At 39.0% G+C, this 21,925-nt stretch overlaps 1 protein-coding gene across 1 annotated transcript in view; it reads left to right on the top strand.

The window, feature by feature from the left end:
• LOC124802575 (histone acetyltransferase KAT7) overlaps positions 1-21,925 on the top strand; it is a 579,753-nt gene that overhangs the window by 28,094 nt on the left and 529,734 nt on the right. Inside the window, exons 3-7 of the mRNA XM_047263447.1 lie at positions 2,037-2,297; positions 5,535-5,806; positions 8,139-8,420; positions 9,086-9,312; positions 9,878-10,064. Of these exons, the coding sequence (XP_047119403.1) occupies positions 2,037-2,297; positions 5,535-5,806; positions 8,139-8,420; positions 9,086-9,312; positions 9,878-10,064 (1,229 nt within the window). The remainder of the gene's footprint in view (positions 1-2,036; positions 2,298-5,534; positions 5,807-8,138; positions 8,421-9,085; positions 9,313-9,877; positions 10,065-21,925) is intronic.

Genomic DNA, 21,925 nt, shown 5'->3' with positions numbered 1-21,925 from the left:
GCTACCAGCAGACCTCCCTGAATTAAGAAATTGGATTGAAGCACTTGTTGCTACAATCACTGAAGACACACTTATCAATGTTTGGGAAGAACTCGGCTATAGACTTGATGTGTGCCTTGTGACAAATGGTGCTTACATTGAACATTTATAAGGTTCTTGGTAACACAGTTTGAGTTGCTCTTTCATTTGACATTTCATTTATAAAAGTTAACATAATAAATATTATAAAGCATTAAAACCTCAATATTCATTTATAAACACCCTGTATAACGCTTTCCTTAACACATTACTCATGCTCTCCGATAGTTGCTTTCTATTAGAACATTCCAAACGGGTTACTAGCAGTAATAGCCAGCCCAGATGGCTGACTACTGGGATAAGGGTATTATGTAGAATAAAGTGGGAATTATATCAAAATGTTAGAATTAGTCACAAACTGCAGTAGCCCATTACAAACAGTATTGTAAGGTGCTTAAGAATGCTATTAGGAAGGCAAAGAGTATGTGGTATGTAAATAGAATAGCTAATTCACAGAATAAAATTAAAACCATATGGTCACTTGTGAAAGAATTGTCTGGTCAGCAGCACAAGGTCAACGATATAAAGTCAGTTCGTAGTGAAAATATTTCTGTTACTGATACATCAGATATATGTACTGTATTTAACAATCATTTTCTGAGCATTGCTGTTGAATTAAATAAAAATTTAGTTTCCACAGGGAATCATATAACTTTCATGGCAAATGCCTTTCCGAGATTGATGTCTGAAATACTCCTCTGTGATACAGACAAGAGGGAGATTGAGTCAATAATCAAATCACTGAAGACTAAGGACTGTCATGGATATGATGGAGTGCCTAGCAGAATATTAAAGTACTGTGCTGCACATGTTAGCCCTGTATTTAGCCATATTTGTAATTTTTCCTTTAGGAATGGTCAGTTTCCTGTACAATTAAAGTATTTAGTAGTAAAGCTGCTTTATAAAAAGGGAGGAAGGAATAATGTAGACAATTTTAGACCTATTTCTATACCATCAGTGTTTGCTAAAGTTATTGGAAAGGCTGTTTAGAAGTCAACAACTGAAAATGCTATATTCTCTTTTCTCTGTGAGATGCTGGATGGGTTAAATGAAAGGTTTCAAACGCTAGGCATATTTTTTTTTATTTAGCTAAGGCATTTGATTGCATTGATCACAAACTATTGCTCCAGAAGTTGGACCATTACGGAATACGGGAAGTAGCTCACAATTGGTTCACCTCTTACTTTAGCAACAGGCAGCAAAAGGTCATTATTCACAATGTTTTCTGTTTGTTGGTGACACTAGCTTAACAGTAAAGGATGTTGTGTGCAACATTGGCCCAGTTTCAAATAGTGCAGTTCTTGACCTAAGTTCACGGCTTGTAGAAAATAAACTAGTGCTAAATCACAGTTAGACTCAGTTTTTACAGATTTTCTGCCTTGTTGTTGTCTTTAACAACAACATTGAGAAAAGAATATTGAATTTTATGTTGAGATAGTTCAGTGAAAAGTTTTGATTTTATTTAAAATTTATATTGTACAACTGATTCACCTAACCACAGTAACCCTTCAATGTATTTTCTTAAATAAAGATATTTATGTATAATAGTGGAGGATAGCTTGAGCCCTTGTTGCATATGAAACCTGTTTCCACACTGAAACATTTTGCCGTGTGTATCCAATTAGCAGGCCTTTATCCCAGTCATTTAAAACATCTCTGTATTTCATTTTACTTGATTCTTAACTAATAAAATATACTCTTGCCTACATTTCTGATTAGTATATAGCACTTCATACTAAAGGGGAGATAGGATAGGGCGTAATTCAGAAACACACAGAAATGAAATGAACCTTCATTAGACCTCAAAATTATAAATTGCTGGCTTCTGTGAAAATTATATACAAGAAAATTGAGGAAACATGCAGTCAGTTTATTTTCTTAATTTTTAATGTGCCCTTTCATTAGTCACAATCCTTAAGTTGTTTGTACCTTTTAAACCAGTAATGTTTTCCATACAGATAGCAGTTCAGACAGTGAGTCTTCAGCTGATTCCTCAGCTGCACCAACTAAAGCTCCACAGAAACGTGGGAATGCTGCAAAGAAGAGAGTAAGACCTCGGCCTCGGGGTCCAACACCTTCTCAGACAAAACCAGCCCAGTCTGAAAGTGATGGAGAGGGGCCAAAGCCAAGTGTAGTCACTCGCAAACAGACTAGGTCGTCTAGTGCCCGGCGAAGTAAACATGTTGTTGCAAAAGCAACTGATACAGAGTCAGAAGCAGGTAAGTATTTTATTCCTGGTGTTTGCTAAATACTAAATATGGTGGCTACTTACCTTTATTTTTCAGTGTAACATCTTATAATGGTCATCCACTGCTTTGACAGAGTACTCCTCCCATTTGAGGTCAGCAGGCAATTAATATCACGCACTGATCATTCAGCTACAGATTAACCATATTGTTGACATACAGGATTGCCACATACTACTTGTATTTCATGTGTCTGATGTTGTAGTTATTTAACTGATGTAGTACGTTAATGCCTGCATTGAGGAAAATATGAATTGGAATTGCTTTTGGGTCTGAATGTTGTCTGATTTGAGTATTCTATTGTATTGCTTCTGAGGGATTTAAAACTAGACAGAATAGTGTGAGTTGTCATCTTGATCACAGATCATGTTGCTTACACAGCAGCCATAGCAGGAGTTGCATGATGGTTATTATGTGAACTGTGTCCATCAGTGTCCTCCTTACAGCTGTGTTTATCACTTGCCTCCATATTTTGTAGTTAAATTTCATCCAATGGAGCAGTTAAATTTAAACATTGTATATCATTTTACTGAATGTATGTATTTTATTTTAGTTGTTTGTGTTTGGAATGTAATCTGTGAATGTATTTTAAGTCATTTAGCATATGCCATAATGCCATGCACTCTAATTTAGATACAGTAGAAAGACAATTAATAATGCTTTATTAAATGCATGTTTGTGATTATTATTGATATTATGTGAACAGACTATTCTGTTTTCTGATGAGTGTGTGTATATGCTCTGTTACATTGTTTAAACTGTGTTTGGTGTTTGAAACACAGTCATCATCAGTTTCAGTAGGTATATTAAATTTTTCAGTACTGGTAAACTATCCTATGATTTGTATAATTATATATTCTTTATTACTGATTAGAAGGTGGTGTTATATACTGATGAGCCCAAACATAACGACAACTGAACATTGCAATTTTAGTTGTAAATGTCAGCGACGGAATTCATGCAAACAGCACATCTCACAGAATGTGGCTGTGGAAACAGATGGGAGGATGGTACAGTTATGCCCTGAGGAATTAAACCATTAAGAAAAATCTATTCAGTGATCAGGAGATGTAAAAATCAAAGATATTTACTCTGCCTGACAAAAAAAGTGAAGCACACAGAAAGGAATGAAGAAACAAAATGAAATTTCACAAATTCAGAGGGTATGTGATGTTATGTTAGTGATAACATGATTGAGTCAAATGTACAAAACACATTTCAATATGAACCATTGAACTCCCCTCTGGTCTGGATGCACACACTGATTCAGTTGGCAGGGGAGGTCATAAACAGGTTGCATCATCTCCTTAGGCAAGCTGGCTCACAACAGTTGTAGGTAGTCCATGATATCATGGGTGCTGGCACTAAGATGGAGCTGATGTCCTAGCTGAGCCCACACATTTTATCAGTCACCGATCTGCGGATATTGCTGGTCACAGGAGTATCTTGACATAACACAGACAGTTCATTAGAGGCACGTGTCCTGTGTGAGCGATCATTCTCCTGTTGGAAAATGTCACCACAACACTGTTATAAGAGGGATAACACAGGACATGACACTGAAGTTCCCTTAGTCACCACCAGCCATGACCTGAAGTCATACCTGATAGCTCCCCACACCACGACAGCAGAAATAACATCACTCTATCTCTGCAAAACATTGGAAGAATGGGATCTTTCCCTAGATGCCACCATACTCGCCAACAGTGGTCATCCAGGGTAGTATTGTACCACAATTCATCAATGGCAGTTATCAACAAGCTATACTTCCCAATTACAGCACCACTATACATGCAGCCATTTGTGTTGCGATGTTAAGGGCAGCTCACTCATGGGACGGTAATTCCCTAGTCTGGCTGCTGCTAGTCTCTAACCAATGATGCAAAATCATATAGAATGTTGCAGGGGTCCATTACTAGTTCTCGAATGACAGGCACAAATGTGACGCCATTACAAAGCGTTTAACGTGCAATATGGCGATCCTCCCTTGTAATTGTAAGGCATGATCAACCAGAACCTTGATGATGAGTGTGCCTGCCCTGATGTTCCCATGCAATCCGACATCGAGCCACTGTCAATTCCAAATGCCACACAAGTCTGGATATTACTCAATTCAATTAGCCAGCAAAATGGAGATCCCCAATGAGGCTCCTTTCAGATTGTGTCAGGTGCTGAAAATGCTGTCTCATACATGTATGTGACATTTCCATGTTCTTCACAGTTATCACTCAATATCTGGCGATGTTCACGCCCCTTGTATACGTACCAGACCAGGCAACAGCACTACACATGAACATTGCAAACATGCTCTTTTGGCCATTCCACCTGTCTCGATGAATTCCAGTTGTGTCAGGCAGTGTGTATTCCATAAGAAACAAAACCATTAAGAGAACTGTTTTCAGTGATCAGAGTATGTAAAACGCAAAGCTATATTCTTACGGAACCTGTTTCATTTATTTGATTGTTGCGAACTTTATACGTACAGTGTCAACAGAGTAGTTGAGAATCCCGAGTTCTGGGGAATATCACTGGTACAATATAGGCTTTCAGTGACAGAAAAATTACAGTGGGTGGACAAAAGTATGGGAACACCAGAAACGCCTAATATGGCATAGGAAAATTGTTTGCATCCAAAACAGCTTCCAGTAGTCTTGCCGAGGTACCGTTCATGGTCAACAGTGCCACATACTGGCTTGGCTAGAATCTGCATTTATTCGTGAGCAAACATTTCTCATGGTGTTCTCGTATTTTAATCCAACCCCTGCATTTGTCAGTTAGTCCTCTGTAATAATACCGTCTGCAACAACATAACTAGTTCTGCATTGTTTCTACATACAAAGGAACATCTGGATCTCCTTTGACAGAACATACAATACTCACACACAGTACTAATGACCAACTTAAAAGAGTTGACATCTTCAACTTTTGTGGTCCTGTCCTCAGTTGCACGTAATACTACGGTATATTGATAATTTTCACTTATGGACCGTCTGACAGCAACTGAATAAAACACAACGCGTATGGCACTAAAATTGTGTTTTATTCAGTTGCTGTCAGACGGTCCATAAGTGAAAAAGAGTTTGTTCTTACAGCTGTGGTATTGTTTGCTGTAGTGTGCACATCTGTGTAGACAATCTAAATAAATAATGAAACTGGGTTTTATTTGTTTAATTTCTACCTAATGTACAAAGTGTCTTTTGTATCTTGCAGAGAGTAAAATGAGCACTGCCAGTAGCAAGTCTCCTGTGAAGAAGCCAGCAGGGCCGAAAGCCCCACCAGCTCAACAGCGCAACAAGTCTAAACCGCGAGGCTCTGGAGGCAGTGGTCGTGGGGATGGGGAAACTGGCTCCTTGCAGGAGGAAGAGCGGCAGTGTCCTCTAGAGGGCTGCGACTCTGTGGGTCACCTGGGCGGTCGTCTCGAGAGACATTTTACAATTGAGGCCTGTCCGATGTATCACAATAAGACTGTGCAAGAATGCAAGGTATGTTGTTAATCACGATTTGTAAATAACTCATATATATAAAACACTATGTTGTCAAGTATTTAACAGACTATTACTTTTTGAGAACATTGTAGCACCCCAGTGAATCTGGGCCATGCATCAGACATTTTTGGTATAAAACTAATATTTTTTTATGATACATAGCTTGGTTATAATTAAATTTTTGCTACTTGAGCCATTGTAGATGGAAAACTGTTTACCTTATGGAACCTTAATGTATAGGGATGATGTTGAGGCTGTGTGCTGCAGCATTTGCTTTGTTAGTAGTATTAGTGTCACAACTTGCCTTTAGGCACCAGTACTCATACGACAATGTAGGGTTATACACAAGCATCAGTGTGGACTACAGTTGCAGACAATCAACACGGATCTAGAAAGGTGAGTAGGGTTTTACTTGCAAAGCTGTTTTATCAAACTGAGCTCAATAGTGCTGCTGTTCATTGCAAGTAATGACACACTAAGAAATCCACACTGATGATGGACATGATTCGAAAGTTCAAATTAACTGACGTTTTGGGAATTGCTCGTGATAGAGGCTGACAGCCAATTGTGCCACAAATTGCTGAAAAAGTTACTGTTGCTGTGGCTGTGGCTGAGGGTGCTGTATGCAGTGTGCAATTTTCAAGCTGTGCATGAGCTGTGTCACGGCACTGAACATTCCATGGTCCACGTGCCACAGGAGATGTTTCGGACTTCATTAGAGTTATCTGTAGTGTGGTTCCAGGCTGTTGTGGATGCAGATGGTCATCACATATGTAATCTGGAACGTAAACATGGTATGCAATTAACAAATGTTACCCTCCCATGTGGAAATTAAAATATGTTGCTTCAGTGGTTTATTCAGTATTTCTCTTCTGCAAACCCTTACAAATGTTTCCACAATGTTTCATTGTGCTGTTTTTCATAGGGGCCCTCTCAGGTAGTGAAAGTTTGATTATAACACCACCTGTTAAACTCCATTTAATACTATCAAAGCTGTAGACTTCACTGTGATGAACTGAATGGATTGTCAGGTTTAAAGATAGAGGATTATTTAGTTATCAGATGTATTGGCTGAATGCGCACTGTCATTGTGCAGCAGTGCAAACGTGGACAGCACAAACACACTCACAAAATTACAACTGTATGTGGAATAAGACAGATACTATTGTTGTGAAGCTATGACAAATTTTAAAGCACAGTATTCTGTACATGGCATTGATGCTCTATAAGAAGAAGTGTTGTTGAGCAGTTATTCTGTCATGCATAGGGAATTGTGCAGCTTATTTGTTTACTGTTAGTAAAATCATTGCTTAGCCTCAAGAACAGCTGGAACAAGCTGCAGCAACTAATTTAATAAGTTTGCATTATGAATTGGTTAATATTGTCTTTTGTTTAAGGTCTGTAAGATTATCAGTATCTTTTAGTGAAGTCAAAGTAAACACTTCCAGTTTAAAGTCATTGTATAATTAAATTTCAAAGTAATATATCACTTTGTTTTGGGGATGAAAGTTTTCTCATAGTTCTCTTATTAACAACAAACATCACATGTAAGATATTTAACTCATTTTTTTATCAGGCTACCATGTTCAGGAAAAATATTATGTGGTTTGATCTTAGAAGCCCCACAGTAAATAAATAATCGGCTTTAGATTCCCCTCAGAGTATCTTGGCAGTCTCTAACCCAGTGTTTGTAAACAGATTAGTGATTAACTTCATCACTAGAGTTTGTGGAAAGGCATCACCTGTACTTGTGTTGGTGTTTCCTTATTAATCTGTGCAGTGCTATAAAGTATTCCCTTAATTCAGCTCTGATGTCCAGAACCAAACATTTCCTGTGTTAATAAACTCTATAGTGTCCATCACTTGTTAGTAATGGGTATAGAATAAGTTACAGTATTAAATATGGTGTCTATAGTTATTGCAGTTTTCTCATCCAAAGCTTAAGTCTTAATGTCACCGAGGTAATGTTATAGGATTTTAATCACTTCTATAACCAAATTTCTGTTTGTCATAAATGCTGCTTTATTCAAGCTAACATTTAATGTGTGTGAGTTTTGCGAATGACATCCAAAAAATGATAATACGTCTCTAGTATTATCATTTTTTGGATGTCATTCGCAAAACTCACACATTTCATCATCACATTTTATGGAAAAATCATCTAACCTGTTTCTGACATTTCATTTTGGCTGTCCAAAAATAATTATCTTCACCAGATTTTGGTACCCCTACTTTTTATTCTTAGTGACAGAATACACCCACCAGTTTGGGAGAAGCATGCATTTTAGTTTGTGCATTCAGTATCTGTTTCTCTTGGGTCTCAATGCAGGAAGCATATTTGGAACACCGTAAACGGGAAGAAGAACGGCGCAAGGCACTCGCAGTTCTATCACGTCGCCCATCGAAAGCACCACCCACGGCAGAGCAGCGACAGTATCAGATGAAAATTCGAGAAATGCGTCGCTCTGGAGAAAAGGATGATGACAAAGGACCCTCAGCCAATAGTAATGGGACTGCAGATGAAAAAGAAAGGGAACCACGTCTCACAGGGGTTCCTGAATATGACTTGCGTCTTTTCCATGAGGCCCAAGCCATTGCCAGTGAAAAAATTGTGAGTGTCAGCTTTCTGTAGCAAAAAATGTAAATTTATAACAGAAGTAGCTGTGGATGTATTAAGTAAAACTACCAAACTATAGACTGACTTAGTAAATCAATTACCGTTACATATGTAACTTAATTACATATGTCGATATTTAAAGAGTGTAATAAACACTCAAAGCTTTGCTTCTTCTGCATATGCCAAAACTTACTTTATCATTCTCATACAGTGTTGAGGTTCCTGCTGATACAGATTGTTTGATGTGCACGACATGCAGACACAAAATCTTCTTTCTTCAGGTGTTTTCAGAATATTACTTGTACTTGTAGCTATAAATCCACATAGAATATGGACAGTTGTCATGTACATACCTTAAACATATTATTTTGTATTTTAAATTTTCATTCCATTTCTTTCAGTTTTAATGCAGAAGTTCACTACAACTAAATGAACAAATGCCTTGCTTCTAAAATAGGCAGTGTACAGAGCAGTCGAGTTTAATATGTTTCAGACAGCTGTTCTGAAAGAATGTGGCATTCTTTTATTTGATTATTTAAGCTTCTTTGTCAAATAACACCCGGGTACATCCCTTTGTGAGCAACATTATGACATGACATATTCATAATTTTGTCAAACAGATGTACTATGTATATAACAAATAAAAACATTTTTGGCAGGAAGAAGAACTGAGCAACCTTCCTCATGTGAAGGGTACAAAGTATGTAGAAATGGGTAAACATGAAATGGAAGTGTGGTACCAAAGTCCGTACCCTGATGATTATGCTAGAGTACCCAAGCTATACCTTTGTGAATACTGTTTGCGTTATATGAAGACTCGAACGATACTTAAAAGACACATGGTGAAGTGTGTGTGGAGGCATCCACCAGGTGAAGAAGTCTATAGGTACGTCAACAAATGAGCTTTTTCTGTTTGTTTGGATACACAACATTTCCATTAGGCCTACTGACATGTAAATTTCAGGTCTGAGGCTAATGAATGTGGGAGTAAAATGACTAATCTTTCCACAGCTACCTTAAATTATTTACATTAAATGAAGTAATAAACTCATTCTAGTACACTTCTGGTTTGAATGCCTAGCCTTTATGGAGATTTATTAGTAGTTTATATACACTAAGCATTGAATAATTATTCTTGTGCCATTTACCAAAAAGTCATGGCCACACATGATCTCATTGAAATAATCGATAACCATAATATTATCATAAGATACCATGAGTGTACTATCACCAATTAACAAGCATCTGTATACATGCCTATGCCAGTAATATGTACTTAGTTTCCAGCAATTCTGCGTCACCCACCCCTTCTCCTCCTCCACACTGTAGGCCATGTGTGTTTTTTCATTCAGTGTATCATTACATTGAATACTTGTGTGAACTATATATTTATTGCAATTGCTTTGAAAACAAGTTCTTATGTACTCCATTTATTACTTTTTCATGCACAGGAAGGACAGACTCTCAGTGTGGGAAGTGGATGGCAAGAGATATAAACAGTATTGTCAAAATCTCTGTCTATTGGCGAAGTTTTTTCTTGACCATAAGACACTGTACTATGATGTAGAGCCATTTCTGTTTTATGTTATGACCATCTGTGACTCTGAAGGCTGCCATACAGTTGGTTACTTCAGTAAGGTAAATCTTCTATCACTTTATATGTTATTTATTGCCTGTATTACAATGCTACAGGACTTTAGTAAATTTCTTATAGTTGTAAGTATATTGCATGTTTTACAAATTTAAATAGGAAATCTCTGAATATAAAAATTAATGATGTGTTGTGTTGCACCGAACACAAAATGCAAAATTCTGTAAACATTAACTAACTACATTGGCCTTCTAACAATTTTATTGATATGCAGTCTTTTGCTGAATACTTACATATGGTCACACATTACTGTGAGGAAGAATGCAAAATGTAGTTGCTATTTTAATTTTTTGCTTACATAAAATAAGGAAGTAAAATATGCTGCGAAATATTGTTATACAAATCATTACTAAGGTAAGCAGTAGTAGCCTTAATGTTTCATTGTTATACCTATGTATTAATCGACAATGATGTGCCATTCATTAATAAAATTAAAACAAAATCATTACAGTTATTATCCTAGAACATCAGAGACTTAAGCAGCAATGTACTGCCAAACCTTGAAATATGAAATTGTTAGAAATGCAGCTGTATAAATAAGTGCTACATTCCATTTAAAACTGTTATAACCAATTTAATGGAAAGGAGACCACGAGGTGTGCTTATATAGCTTGCTTGGCATGTGCACTGCTCACAAAAGTAAAGGATTGCGAATTGAGTTGTATTTCAGTGTACACCTTCAGTCTGTCAAGAAATTTCATTGTGGCACACTCTGCTGCGGAGTAAAGATTCATTCTGGAACCATGCAGCTGATCAAATCATTCGATTGTTTGGTCAGTTTACAGCCACTTTGTTTTTCATGTAACTTTGTCCATGTAAAAATTTTTCAGGTTGTTAAAGGTTTTCCTGTAGTGCTATCCAGGAGATTGCGAGCTATTTGCACTTATCCTTCACAATTGTAAAATATTTATAGATTTTTATCTATGCTGTACTAACCATATTTCCATATATTTAGAAGCTAATCACTTCAGATGCATGTTTACGGAGAGTACTGTATTTTGGCTAATGTTCCAGAAGTGATGGGGCATCTTGCCATATTTTGTAGACCCTTAACAGTTCAGTCTGTTGTTTAATGTGTAACAAGATGCTGCAGTACAGATTTCAAGATAGATTATTTGTTTGGAAGAAATTACTAGTTTGCAGCTCTATACAATATTTTAATTTGTGATTTACTGTGATTTCAACAAAGTTTGTAGTGATTAATAATACATTATGCTTCACTTTGATTACGGCAGAATGTCCTTGTAACACAGTTTAGGCTTGTTCTTCGCATCTATATCACATACCCTCTGACAACCAATGAGCATTCAGAAGTGTTCTGAGCACTCTGCTGTGAATGCCGCAGTTAATACAAGCATTAAACATGATCATAGTGAGTTGTTCAGAGAATTTCTAAACCATTTGTTGGGTGTTATCACTGGTGGTAAGTGATAAATTCTACATGAACGCCCAAGAGACATGATTTGCAGAAAATATGTTTTCTTCAAGCAGAAAGCACGACCATCCGTGTACCGCCATTTTTCGTGGATCGGACTATAGTGAATCCCTTTTTGAACTTAAGCAGATGCCTTTAAGTCTTTATGTGAATTGTTCTTGTTTCTATAACTGAGCTTTTTGTTGGAAAAAGGCATACATTATTTACAATAAACTTCACTAAGCAACAAATATGCTGAGAAGCAATATTTAGTATACCCACTTCTATAAACAGGCCTCTGTAGGATATCTGTGAATTCACACCACAAATGATGCATATTACATGATTTTGGATTCTGAAACCATGTGTTTCACTTCAAAATATCATAGCATATGACATTATGAATGAAAGCAAGCAAAGTATGTCAGCCTTTTTATTTTTGTGTCACCTATGTCTGATAACATGCACATTGCAAGTAAACATTTGTTTAGGCATTTCAGTAGTTCGGTGGTATACATTTACCAACTGAATGTATTATCAAGTTGTAATTCCAGAAATTTATTGCTCTGAACTTCTTCTATCTTCAGTTCTTCATGCTGCATGCATTTGCGGAATGGAAACATCTTACATGTTCTGAATTGTATTAGTGAGTTTTTTCAAAGTTTATTGACTGTGAGCTTGCTACAAACCATTTATTAGTGTACATGAAAATGTCATTAGCAGTTTGTAAAACTGTGGCCAACTTGCTGTTATCGCAATACTTATACCATCTACAAGCAAAATAAACTCTGCATCTAGCAATGTAATTTACAAGAGGTCATTCATGTACACAAAAAAAAAAAGCATTGGCCCTAAGATGGATCCTTGTGGGACACTACACATAATTACTTTCAAACCTGGTGATGACTGACAGCTTAATTCTCTGGTCACCACTTGTTTCTTGCTTGAGATATGACTTGAACCATATTGTTGTATTGCCAGTAACACCATAGTATTTCAAATTAACTTAAAATGATGTGGTTCACACAGTCAAATGCCTTCAACAAATCACAGAAAATACCTCGTAGCTTATAAATTGGAACCTACAAAGTAAGGGATATTTGCTGTAGTTGGTTCCAGAACAGTTTTAACCCTCAAGTGAACACGCTGTTTTTTCATAAGATGAGTGGGCACGCAGTGTGTTTTGTGCAGAAGCAAATAATAGCTGCCTTTTTGTTACCGAGGTAAATATGTATGACAAAGGGTACCACATCAGTAGTGTGTGGATAAATTGAGAATTTGGGGCTGATGGGAGGCATACTTGGGTGGTCAGTGCAGCTGTGATTACCACTGTGTCCAGATGGCACAGTGGCAGTGCATCTGCTTCATAACCAGGAGGACAGGGTTTGAATCCCAGTGTCGCACAAATTTTCGATTTTCTCCATTGATTCAAATAAGTGCCTACAGCTGATGTCAGGCATTTCTTTGTTTCTTCATCACATTGTAGGTCCTCGAATACACTGACATTGATCATTGTGGATTAATTTGTTTAAACAGTCTTCATCAAACCACATCATGAATGTGATGAATCACTAATGTCAAAACGCTCCTCCTTAAAACAAGAAAACCATATTCTTGCTGCCATGCTCCTATCAAAGGTATTATCCCCATACATGGCGCAAATCTTTGTGGCTGCCTCTGCTGCTGTTGCCCCCTCTGTTGAACTCAAACAGAAGAATATATTGGAAATGTTCTGATTTCTCCATGTGGCACTCCATTTTCTAGTGTCCACAATTCCACTTACTATATCAAAATAACAATATGTAAACTCAAATAGCAACATGAGCTACAGATAAAAAATGACAATTGATAAATAAACCCTCAGTAATCAGATTACCAATATGAAAAACAAAAACATTGTGAATGTCTGCACTAACTTAATAATTCAGTCAGCATCACATGATTTTAATTGACTGTGTTGCATAAGTCTTGTTTCACTGTTTCGCTTTTGTTGATGTTAATACTACTTTGATGTCTCTGACAAAGAGTTGCATTGTCACTGGAAAAAATCAGTTTTAATTTCTTCTCCTGTGATTTTCTACACAGTTTTCTCACTTTACAGATTGAAAAATTTTATAGGTAGGGTACAACTCTGTCTCACTCCCTTTTCAACTACATCTTCACTTCCATGTCCACTGTTTATTAAAACTGCAATCGGGTTTCTGTTTAAGTTGTAGATAACCATATTTGCTCCCTACTGCTTTCAGAATTCTGAAGTGTGTGTTTCAATCAACATTCTCTAAAGCTGTCTCTAAATCTATTAAGGCTATAAATTTAGGTATACCTGTTTTGACTCTGTCTGCAGAGCTAAGTCATATGGTCAGTAGCTTCTACCAGTCGTTCCATTCTTTTGTAAATAATTCATGTCAGTATGTTCATTCTAAAAATTAAAAAATTTGATGGGACAAAGGACTCGAATTGACAGTGATAGCACAGTGTAACATACAGTTGTGACAGTCGCTGCTGTGAAAGTTGGTACGACAGTAGTGCTCCGAGCAGTGAGAAAGCAGCACTAATATTAATGTTAGTTTATAATTACTTTCCTAAATGATTAACAAAATTACCTGAATCTCGCAGATTTGGCGACATAAGCTACAACCTATTCATGAACAAAATATGCATAAATATGCGTATAATTGGAGCTTACTCCACTGAAAGCAAAAGAATATAAAAACATACTTCATGCTCGAGCAGCATGTATTGCTTTAGTCCATTTATCTTGTGATAGCCACTATCCTTGACACACAACAGTTTTGTATGAAGTGTAATGACTCATACATTTTACAGTTCACTCAACTGTCTAACACACGAATATTTTGTAAGTTTAATTACTTTTGCTTCTAAAATGAATGTTTTGAAAATACCTGCCATTGTATTCGGTGCATTGAATAATGCAGGCATCGCATTCAGTACAAGTTTCCTACATTCCACATTCACTGATTTGGCTGAAAGTGTAGAGAAGAAAACTTCTTGTTACTGACAAGGGAACCTCCCCATCGCACCCCCCTCAGATTTAGTTATAAGTTGGCACAGGGATAGACCTTGAAAAACTGAACACAGATCAATCGAGAAAACAGGAAGAAGTTGTGTGGAACTATGAAAAAACAAACAAAATATACAAACTGAGTAGTCCATGGGCAACATAGGCAATATCAAGAATGATGTGAGCACAGGAGTGCCGTGGTCCCGTGGTTAGCGTGAGCAGCTGCGGAGCGAGAGGGCCTTGGTTCAAATCTTCTCTCGGGTGAAAATTTTAATTTTTTATTTTCAGATAATTATCAAAGTTCAGGCACTCACACATAATCAACTTCGCTCACCAAAATTCCAGGACATGTTCAGATTTGCTTGGACGTATTCAGAATTTGACGGTCTACGCACGGAAACATTTGAAAACGTAAAAAACATATGTTTTGACAGAGCACAGGGAAAACAGTTTCAATTCATTTGATGCAGTTTATGTGACAAACTCTTATGTTTTCATCACTTTTTTTGAAGTGATTATCACATCCACAAGAAAACCTAAATCAGGCAGGGTAGAAGATCTTTTTACCCATTCGCCAAGTGTGCAAGTTAGGTGGGTCGACAACATATTCCTGTCATGTGACGCACATGCCGTCACCAGTGTCGTAAGGAATATATCAGACGTGTTTTCCTGTGGAGGAATCGGTTGACCTATGACCTTGCGATCGAATGTTTTCTGTTCCTATTGGAGAGGCACGTCCTATCGTCTACTAATCGCACGGTTTTGCGGTGCGGTCGCAAAACACACACATTAAACTTATTACAGTGAAAAGAGACGTCAACGAATGAACAGACAGATCGTAACTTTGCGAAAATAAAAAAAGTAAAATTTTCACTCGAGGGAGGACTCGAACCAAGGACCTTACGTGCCACAGTTGCTCACTCTAACCACGAGACCACAGCGCCCATCAGCTATCAGTGTCCTTTATGTTGCCTATCCGGCACATGGACTACTCAGTTTGTATATTTTGCTTATTTTTTCATAGTTCCACACAACTTCTTCCTGTTTTCTCGATTGATCTGTGTTCAGTTTTTCAAGGCCTATCCACTGTGTCAATTTATAACTAAATCTGAGGGGGGTGCGATGGGGAGGTTCCCTTGTGAGTATATATACGACGTCGTCCTGCAAAATGTCAAACCTTCCGCCATTTACTAGCAATGTTTTTGCCCTTCAGAGAACAGAACATTCTTCAGAAAATATATTTACATTACAAGAAAATCGTGAATTGTTCTGTAATGTAGCGATTTACGCCTCCCGAGGCCCGAGGAAATGTAAAAAAAATGGCAAATTGGGTGTCTTCTTCTTATTGTCGTTGCAATATATTGCACTGCCGATACTCCTGTTCGTAAATAATAATAATAATAATAATAATAATACAACAATTAACAGTCGTATTCACTTTCATAACATCACGCCGAACTCATCATAAGTACAGCTTCCTAGCCGCTTGGCGCTACGTATATACGTGACAAAACTTCCGAAAGACGATAACCAAATTTTCGAAACCCGTTTTCCGCCGTCGTGTTTACAAGTGAAGGTCTGAAGCGGATTTGCTGCCCCAGTTAAATATGGCGCCTGGAAAACAGCTGTGCCAGTTTCGGATTTAGTCGGTCTTTATTTACTCTTAAATGCCAGAGGTAGACAGTTTTATGCTGATTGCAATATTTTTGCTTCTCGTTCACTGCACAGTACGTAATCCCGCCCATATTAGGCGAATATTTCGAAACCAAGACGCAAGCTGATAACCCAGACACGTTTTAAAAACTGTTGTGCGTTTACTTGTGAGCGAAAATCGATTGGGAAGCGGAAACGAATTTTCAGAATCGATTTTGGAGAGTTTATGTGACCATCCTGAAACAGTATTGTGAAACCGATTTAGGAAACTCGGTTTTGAGAGCGTATGTAAACATAACGACTGTTACGTTAGACGTAGAGTATTGTAGTGGTTAGATCTTTTCCCGTGCAGCCGGCTGAAAGGAAATCGCGCCGCTTTGCGTGAGCGGCCCGCAGTTGACGTGTTGGGTTGTGTTGGGCTGGGGCAGGTGAGGTGGCGTAATTAGGCAGACTCGCCGCCCGGCAGATGTTTATCGCGGCAGTTGAGGGGGTCAGGAGCCGCGGGTGTGAGTCATGGCACCCGCGCAGGTCAGTTTGCCCAACTGCGCCTTCCTGGCGAATAGGGTATCGGCCGCCCTCAAACGGGTCGCGAAAACGAGCGGGGGTGTGGTGGTGGACGAGTTGTCACCTCGGGATGCAGAAGGGTGGGAGGGGAGGGGACGCGAAGGCAACGCTGACTCCTTCCCGCAGTGTTGGTACAGTTAGCCATGTTTTGTGCTTATGCGAAAGCAGAGATGACACGCGAGGAAATACTGGGAGCGCTCGGAACCAAATGAATATCTTACAAAAAGTGCTGCCGATTTTCACTGTTGCTGGCAGTGCCAGTACAAGGAAACATCACCAACTCTATCTCACATTTTAAGGAGAAAAAAAGGCACACTTGCAAGATATTAGCCCCAGAAATCCGTCCGCTCAAAAAACTGGGCCATAATGCTGAAAGTACGCAGTTATGGCATTTGAATGTACAGCTTTTAAATTCCGCGCCACTCGCTCCGCCCTTTGCAGCCGGGGGTATTTATTGATTTCCGAAAAGCATTTGACTCAGTACCGCACCTGTGGTTATTGACAGAAGTACGATCATATGGGGGTATCAAGTGAAATTTGTGACTGGGTTGAAGACTTCTTGGTAGAGAGGGCGCAGCATATCATCTTGCATGAAGAGTCATTGTCAGATGGTAGAAGTTACTTTGGGTGTGCTCCAAGGAAGTATGTTGGGACCCTTCCTGTTCATGTTATATATTAATGAGCATGTAGACAATATTAGTAGTAACCTCAGACTTTTTGCAAATGATGCAGTTGTCTATAATGAACTACTGTCTGAAAATACGGAATAAATATTCAGTCAGATCTCGATAAGTGGTACAAAGATGGGCAACTTACTGTAAATGTTCGAAAATGTAAAACTGTGCACGTCACAAAACGAAAAAACACAGTATCCTATGACTATCACATTAGTCAGTCACTGTTGGAATCGGCCAACCCATACAAATACCTGAGTGTAACCCTTTGTAGGGATATGAAAGGGAATAATCATGTAAGTTCAGTCGTGGGTAAAGTGGGAGGTAGACTTCGCTTTATTTGCAGAATAATGGGGGTGTGCCGTCAGTCTACAAATGAGATTGCTTACATGCTTACACATCATTCACGTGACCGGTTGTAGAATATTACTCAAGTGTTTGGGACCCACATCAAATAGGATTAACGGGGGATATTGAACGTTTGCAGAGAAGGGCAGCACGAATGGCCACAGGTTTCTTTGATCTCTGAGAGTGTGTCACTGAGATGTTGAAAGGACTGAACTGGCAGACTTGAAGATGGGCGTAAGCTGTTCCCATAAAGTCTTCTAAAAAATTTCAAGAACATACTGCAACTCCCTACGTATCAGTCACATGGGGATCGTGAGGATAAGATTAGAATAATTACAGAATGCACAGAGACATTCGAACAATCATTCTTCCTGCACTCCATACATGAGTAGAACAGGAAGAAACCATAAAAAGTGGAACAGTGGGACGTACCCTCTGCCATGCACTTCACGGCGGCTTGCTGGGTATAGACGTAGATGTAATGCCCGAGCGCGAAGTACTCTACAAAGGACTAAGTAAGAGGTTCGTGTACATAATGTCGATGGACAAACAAGCGATAGTGCTGTGTTTATTGTGTCAAAGTGCGTGAGTTCTAACCTGGTGCCAGATATATCATTGCTTTAAACACTCTTATGTTGCGATTATGTAAATTAAGAAAATCAATGAGTGTATTATTTGGCATCGCTGTCGCGCTGTTTTTTTATTTTTTTTTAGGAAACGTTATTGGCATGATTAAATTGTAAAACGAAAATCGGTAACTCCATTTAATAATAATTCTTCGGTTGCTTAGAATTATTAATTTTGATGTTCAGGCCTATACAAGATGATTCAGGAGGAATGTTACGTAATTTGTGAGGTGATTCTACATGCCGGCCGCGGTGGCCGAGCGGCTGTAGGCGCTTCAGTCTGGAACCGCGCGACTGCTACGGTCGCAGGTTCGAACCCTGCCTCGGGCATGGATGTGTCTGCTGTCCTTAGGTTAGTTAGGTTTAAGTAGTTCTAAGTTCTAGGGGACTGATGACCTCAAATGTTGAGTCCTATAGTGCTCAAAGCCATTTGATTCTACATGTGAAAATAAATAAAAATTTCCTGTATACATGTGTGCGATTTTGGATCGTACGGAACTGCAGCGGTTTGAAGTCTACGCACATCTCTGAATGGATATGAAGACAAGTGTGAATATTACTCACCGAAATGCTGTGACAAGCGCTGTAGTTGATTGAATAATGGTGGGACAGATGACTGAACCATCCACAAGAGGTGTTCAGTTAAGTCCCCCACACATTTCAATGCACTTGCCAACGAGTTGGAGGGTGTGTTGTGTTGCACATATGCACAAAGTTTGAAATCTATACGTTTAGAAGGTCGTAATTGCGTCCTGTCACAACTATGGCCTAAATTTTCGCCCAAAATCCATTGCTGGTGCTGATATCTTAAAGTGTGCCGTTTTCTCATTCAAATACGAGATCGAGGTAGTGATGTTTCATTTTAACCAAGTCTGCTAGTTGTCTGATAGTGATTCGTCCATACTGCATTACCAGTATTCTTACGCAATCAGCCTCACCTGCGAGTGCTGTGGGCCTGCCTGAACGTGCTTCGCTCTCCATTGTTGAGCCGCCATCTTTGAGGCGGTTGTGCCACTGCTTTATCTGCTTCGTCCCCAAAGATTTGTCGAATCTTGCGAGTTGTTTCAACTTGAGAATCGGCAAGCTTAAAACAAAATTCGATGCAATAACTTTTTCTGTCATTCTGCCCACAACACAAAATCCAATGACTACTACTTATACGTATTCACTTGTCAACTGCTAGGCGGCGACGGATTGTTACTGCAGTCGTGAAAACAATCAGGCATACGCACTACTAATGATCTTGTGGTGTTGCAGTTTTTCTTATGTCCGTGCTTGCTATGAAAATCGGATTCTGTGGGTTATTTTACTTTCTTACTTGCGTGAAGCTATTGGGTTATCTTTGTTGGTAGCTAGTCTGCTACACAATCTACAACTTGTCATGGCTTTGATGTTGTAGTGTTTTCTCATATGTTTTGGCGAACTGATTACGCTGCTTTCTGTGACTTATGGTCTGCCCATTTTTGAAAATCCGCAGAAAGTGCGTTGTCAAACGACCATAAGTCACAGAAATCAGCGTATTCACCTCGCCAAAACATGTGAGAAAACACTACAACATCAAAGCCAAGACAAGCTGTAGATTGTGTAGCAGACTAACTACCAACATAAATACCCAATAGCTTCATGTAAGTAAGAAAATAAAATAACGCACTGAAGATTAGCACAAAAAGTGCTGAAACATGGCTGGGTAAAACGAAACTGAAAATGTGTCTTGCATAAGTCGGAATTCCTCGTCCTACGTACGCACTACATATGCCTGCAGAGTATATATATATATATATATATATATATATATATATATATATATATATATATATATATATATATATATAGAGAGAGAGAGAGAGAGAGAGAGAGAGAGAACCAATACCATTTTTTGTTTCAACAATAAAAAATAAGGGATACTTTTAGAAGAGCTAAAACGGGTAATATAATTCGATGTAATTTGTACGAGCCATCTTATAGGGCAAAGATTAATGGGTGGCATCGGACTCGGCTGTTGAAAAGACGGAAAAAATCGCTTGCCATTGTCGACAGCCAGAATCCCAAACGTCCATATTAGAGATATGGCCTTGCATTGTAGACATGGATTTATGACACCTCAGCCTCCTTGACTATAGTTGCGGTGTTAGTGAAAGACTCTTCCTAGTATCCAAGCAATTAGGCAACACGAGTACCGACTCAGATTCTTCATGCAAAACTTCGCGTGTGCCGGATCGGGACTCGCCGGGCAGAAGAGAACAGTCAAAAGCGCTTGCTTCCCCATGCGCCACGCAGTGTTGGCACGTTTACAGAGTGCGCTTTGCATAGCGTGCATTGAAAATGCGTGAACAGGTTGCTGAAGCAGCTCGACCAAACATGCTTTTGAAGAACTTCGTGGAACTGACTCCGGATCCAAACGGAAAGGCAGTTAGTAAACCGTTTCCTGATAAACTCAGATATCAAAGCGAATTCACCATGAGTTTCATTCTTGTTCGCGTATCCGCTTTTCATTCTCATCTCTTCCATTCTGGTGTGTCATATAATTTTCAGCATGTCAGTTTCCTCACCAGAATGCGACTCTGAACTGAGATCCGTGAGTCCAAAAAGAAATACTGGGCGCTACAGGCTAACAGACTGTGGTCCAGTGCGCGCTCATACGTGTCAGGTAGCTTTTCCTGCGCTGTGTCTCGGAGAAAATTGCGATTCACTGCTACATGTTGCCTTTAAGATTCACAAAATCGAAAAAACTCTCCCTTGGACGGAAAGTTCTTTTATTTGAACATAAAATTAAATATTCCTTTACGTTAATAAGAAACACCCAGGACCTTTTAGAAAACATGAAACTGGATAAACAAAAATCGTAGAAAGCAGCACGCGAACCAGCAACCTTTCAATTCAAAATCCCTGTCTATCCATACCAGAACAATAGACAGACGTTATGCGGTAAAGTGCCACACTTTTCATTCTTTTTTACGTTAGTTATAATACGAGGGACGTTCAATAAGTAATACAACACTTGTTTTCTTGGTCGAATTCGTTGAAAAGATGCGAATTTTGTGTGGAACATCATGGAATGCCCCTGCTTCAGCCCGTACAGTTTCATTAAGTTCCGATAGGTGGCAGAGATATGCTAGCCTTCAGACTGGCGTGTGTACCGCAAGTGCGTCCCATACAGAGAGCAGGCAATGAGTGTTTTTTGGCGGAAAACCAGAGCATCGCAGATATTCGTAGGCGCTTGCAGTATGTCTACGGAGACCTGGCAGTGAACAAAAAAACGGTGAATCGTAGGGCTGGAGGTATGTCATCATCGCAACAAGGTCGCGCAAACTTGCCCGATCTCCAGCGTGCCGACAAGCTGCATACACATGTGACTCCTGCAACATTGGAACGTGAGGACACTCTCTTTCGAGGTGATCGGGGGACCACAGACAAACATCTCGCTGCTTAACTGGGAGTCTCAGTCGGTAGTGATGACACACCATCTGCGCACCCGGGAAGAGCTCACAGAACTTCATTGGATTGTTCTTCCTCATCCACCCTACACCTCGGATCTCACAACTGCCAA

Source organism: Schistocerca piceifrons, chromosome 6 (genome assembly GCF_021461385.2).
Source record: "Schistocerca piceifrons isolate TAMUIC-IGC-003096 chromosome 6, iqSchPice1.1, whole genome shotgun sequence".
Classification (NCBI taxonomy): Eukaryota; Metazoa; Arthropoda; class Insecta; order Orthoptera; family Acrididae; genus Schistocerca; species Schistocerca piceifrons.
The sequence above is the reverse complement of the archived record's forward strand: the minus strand, read 5'-3'. Positions and strand labels throughout refer to the sequence as shown.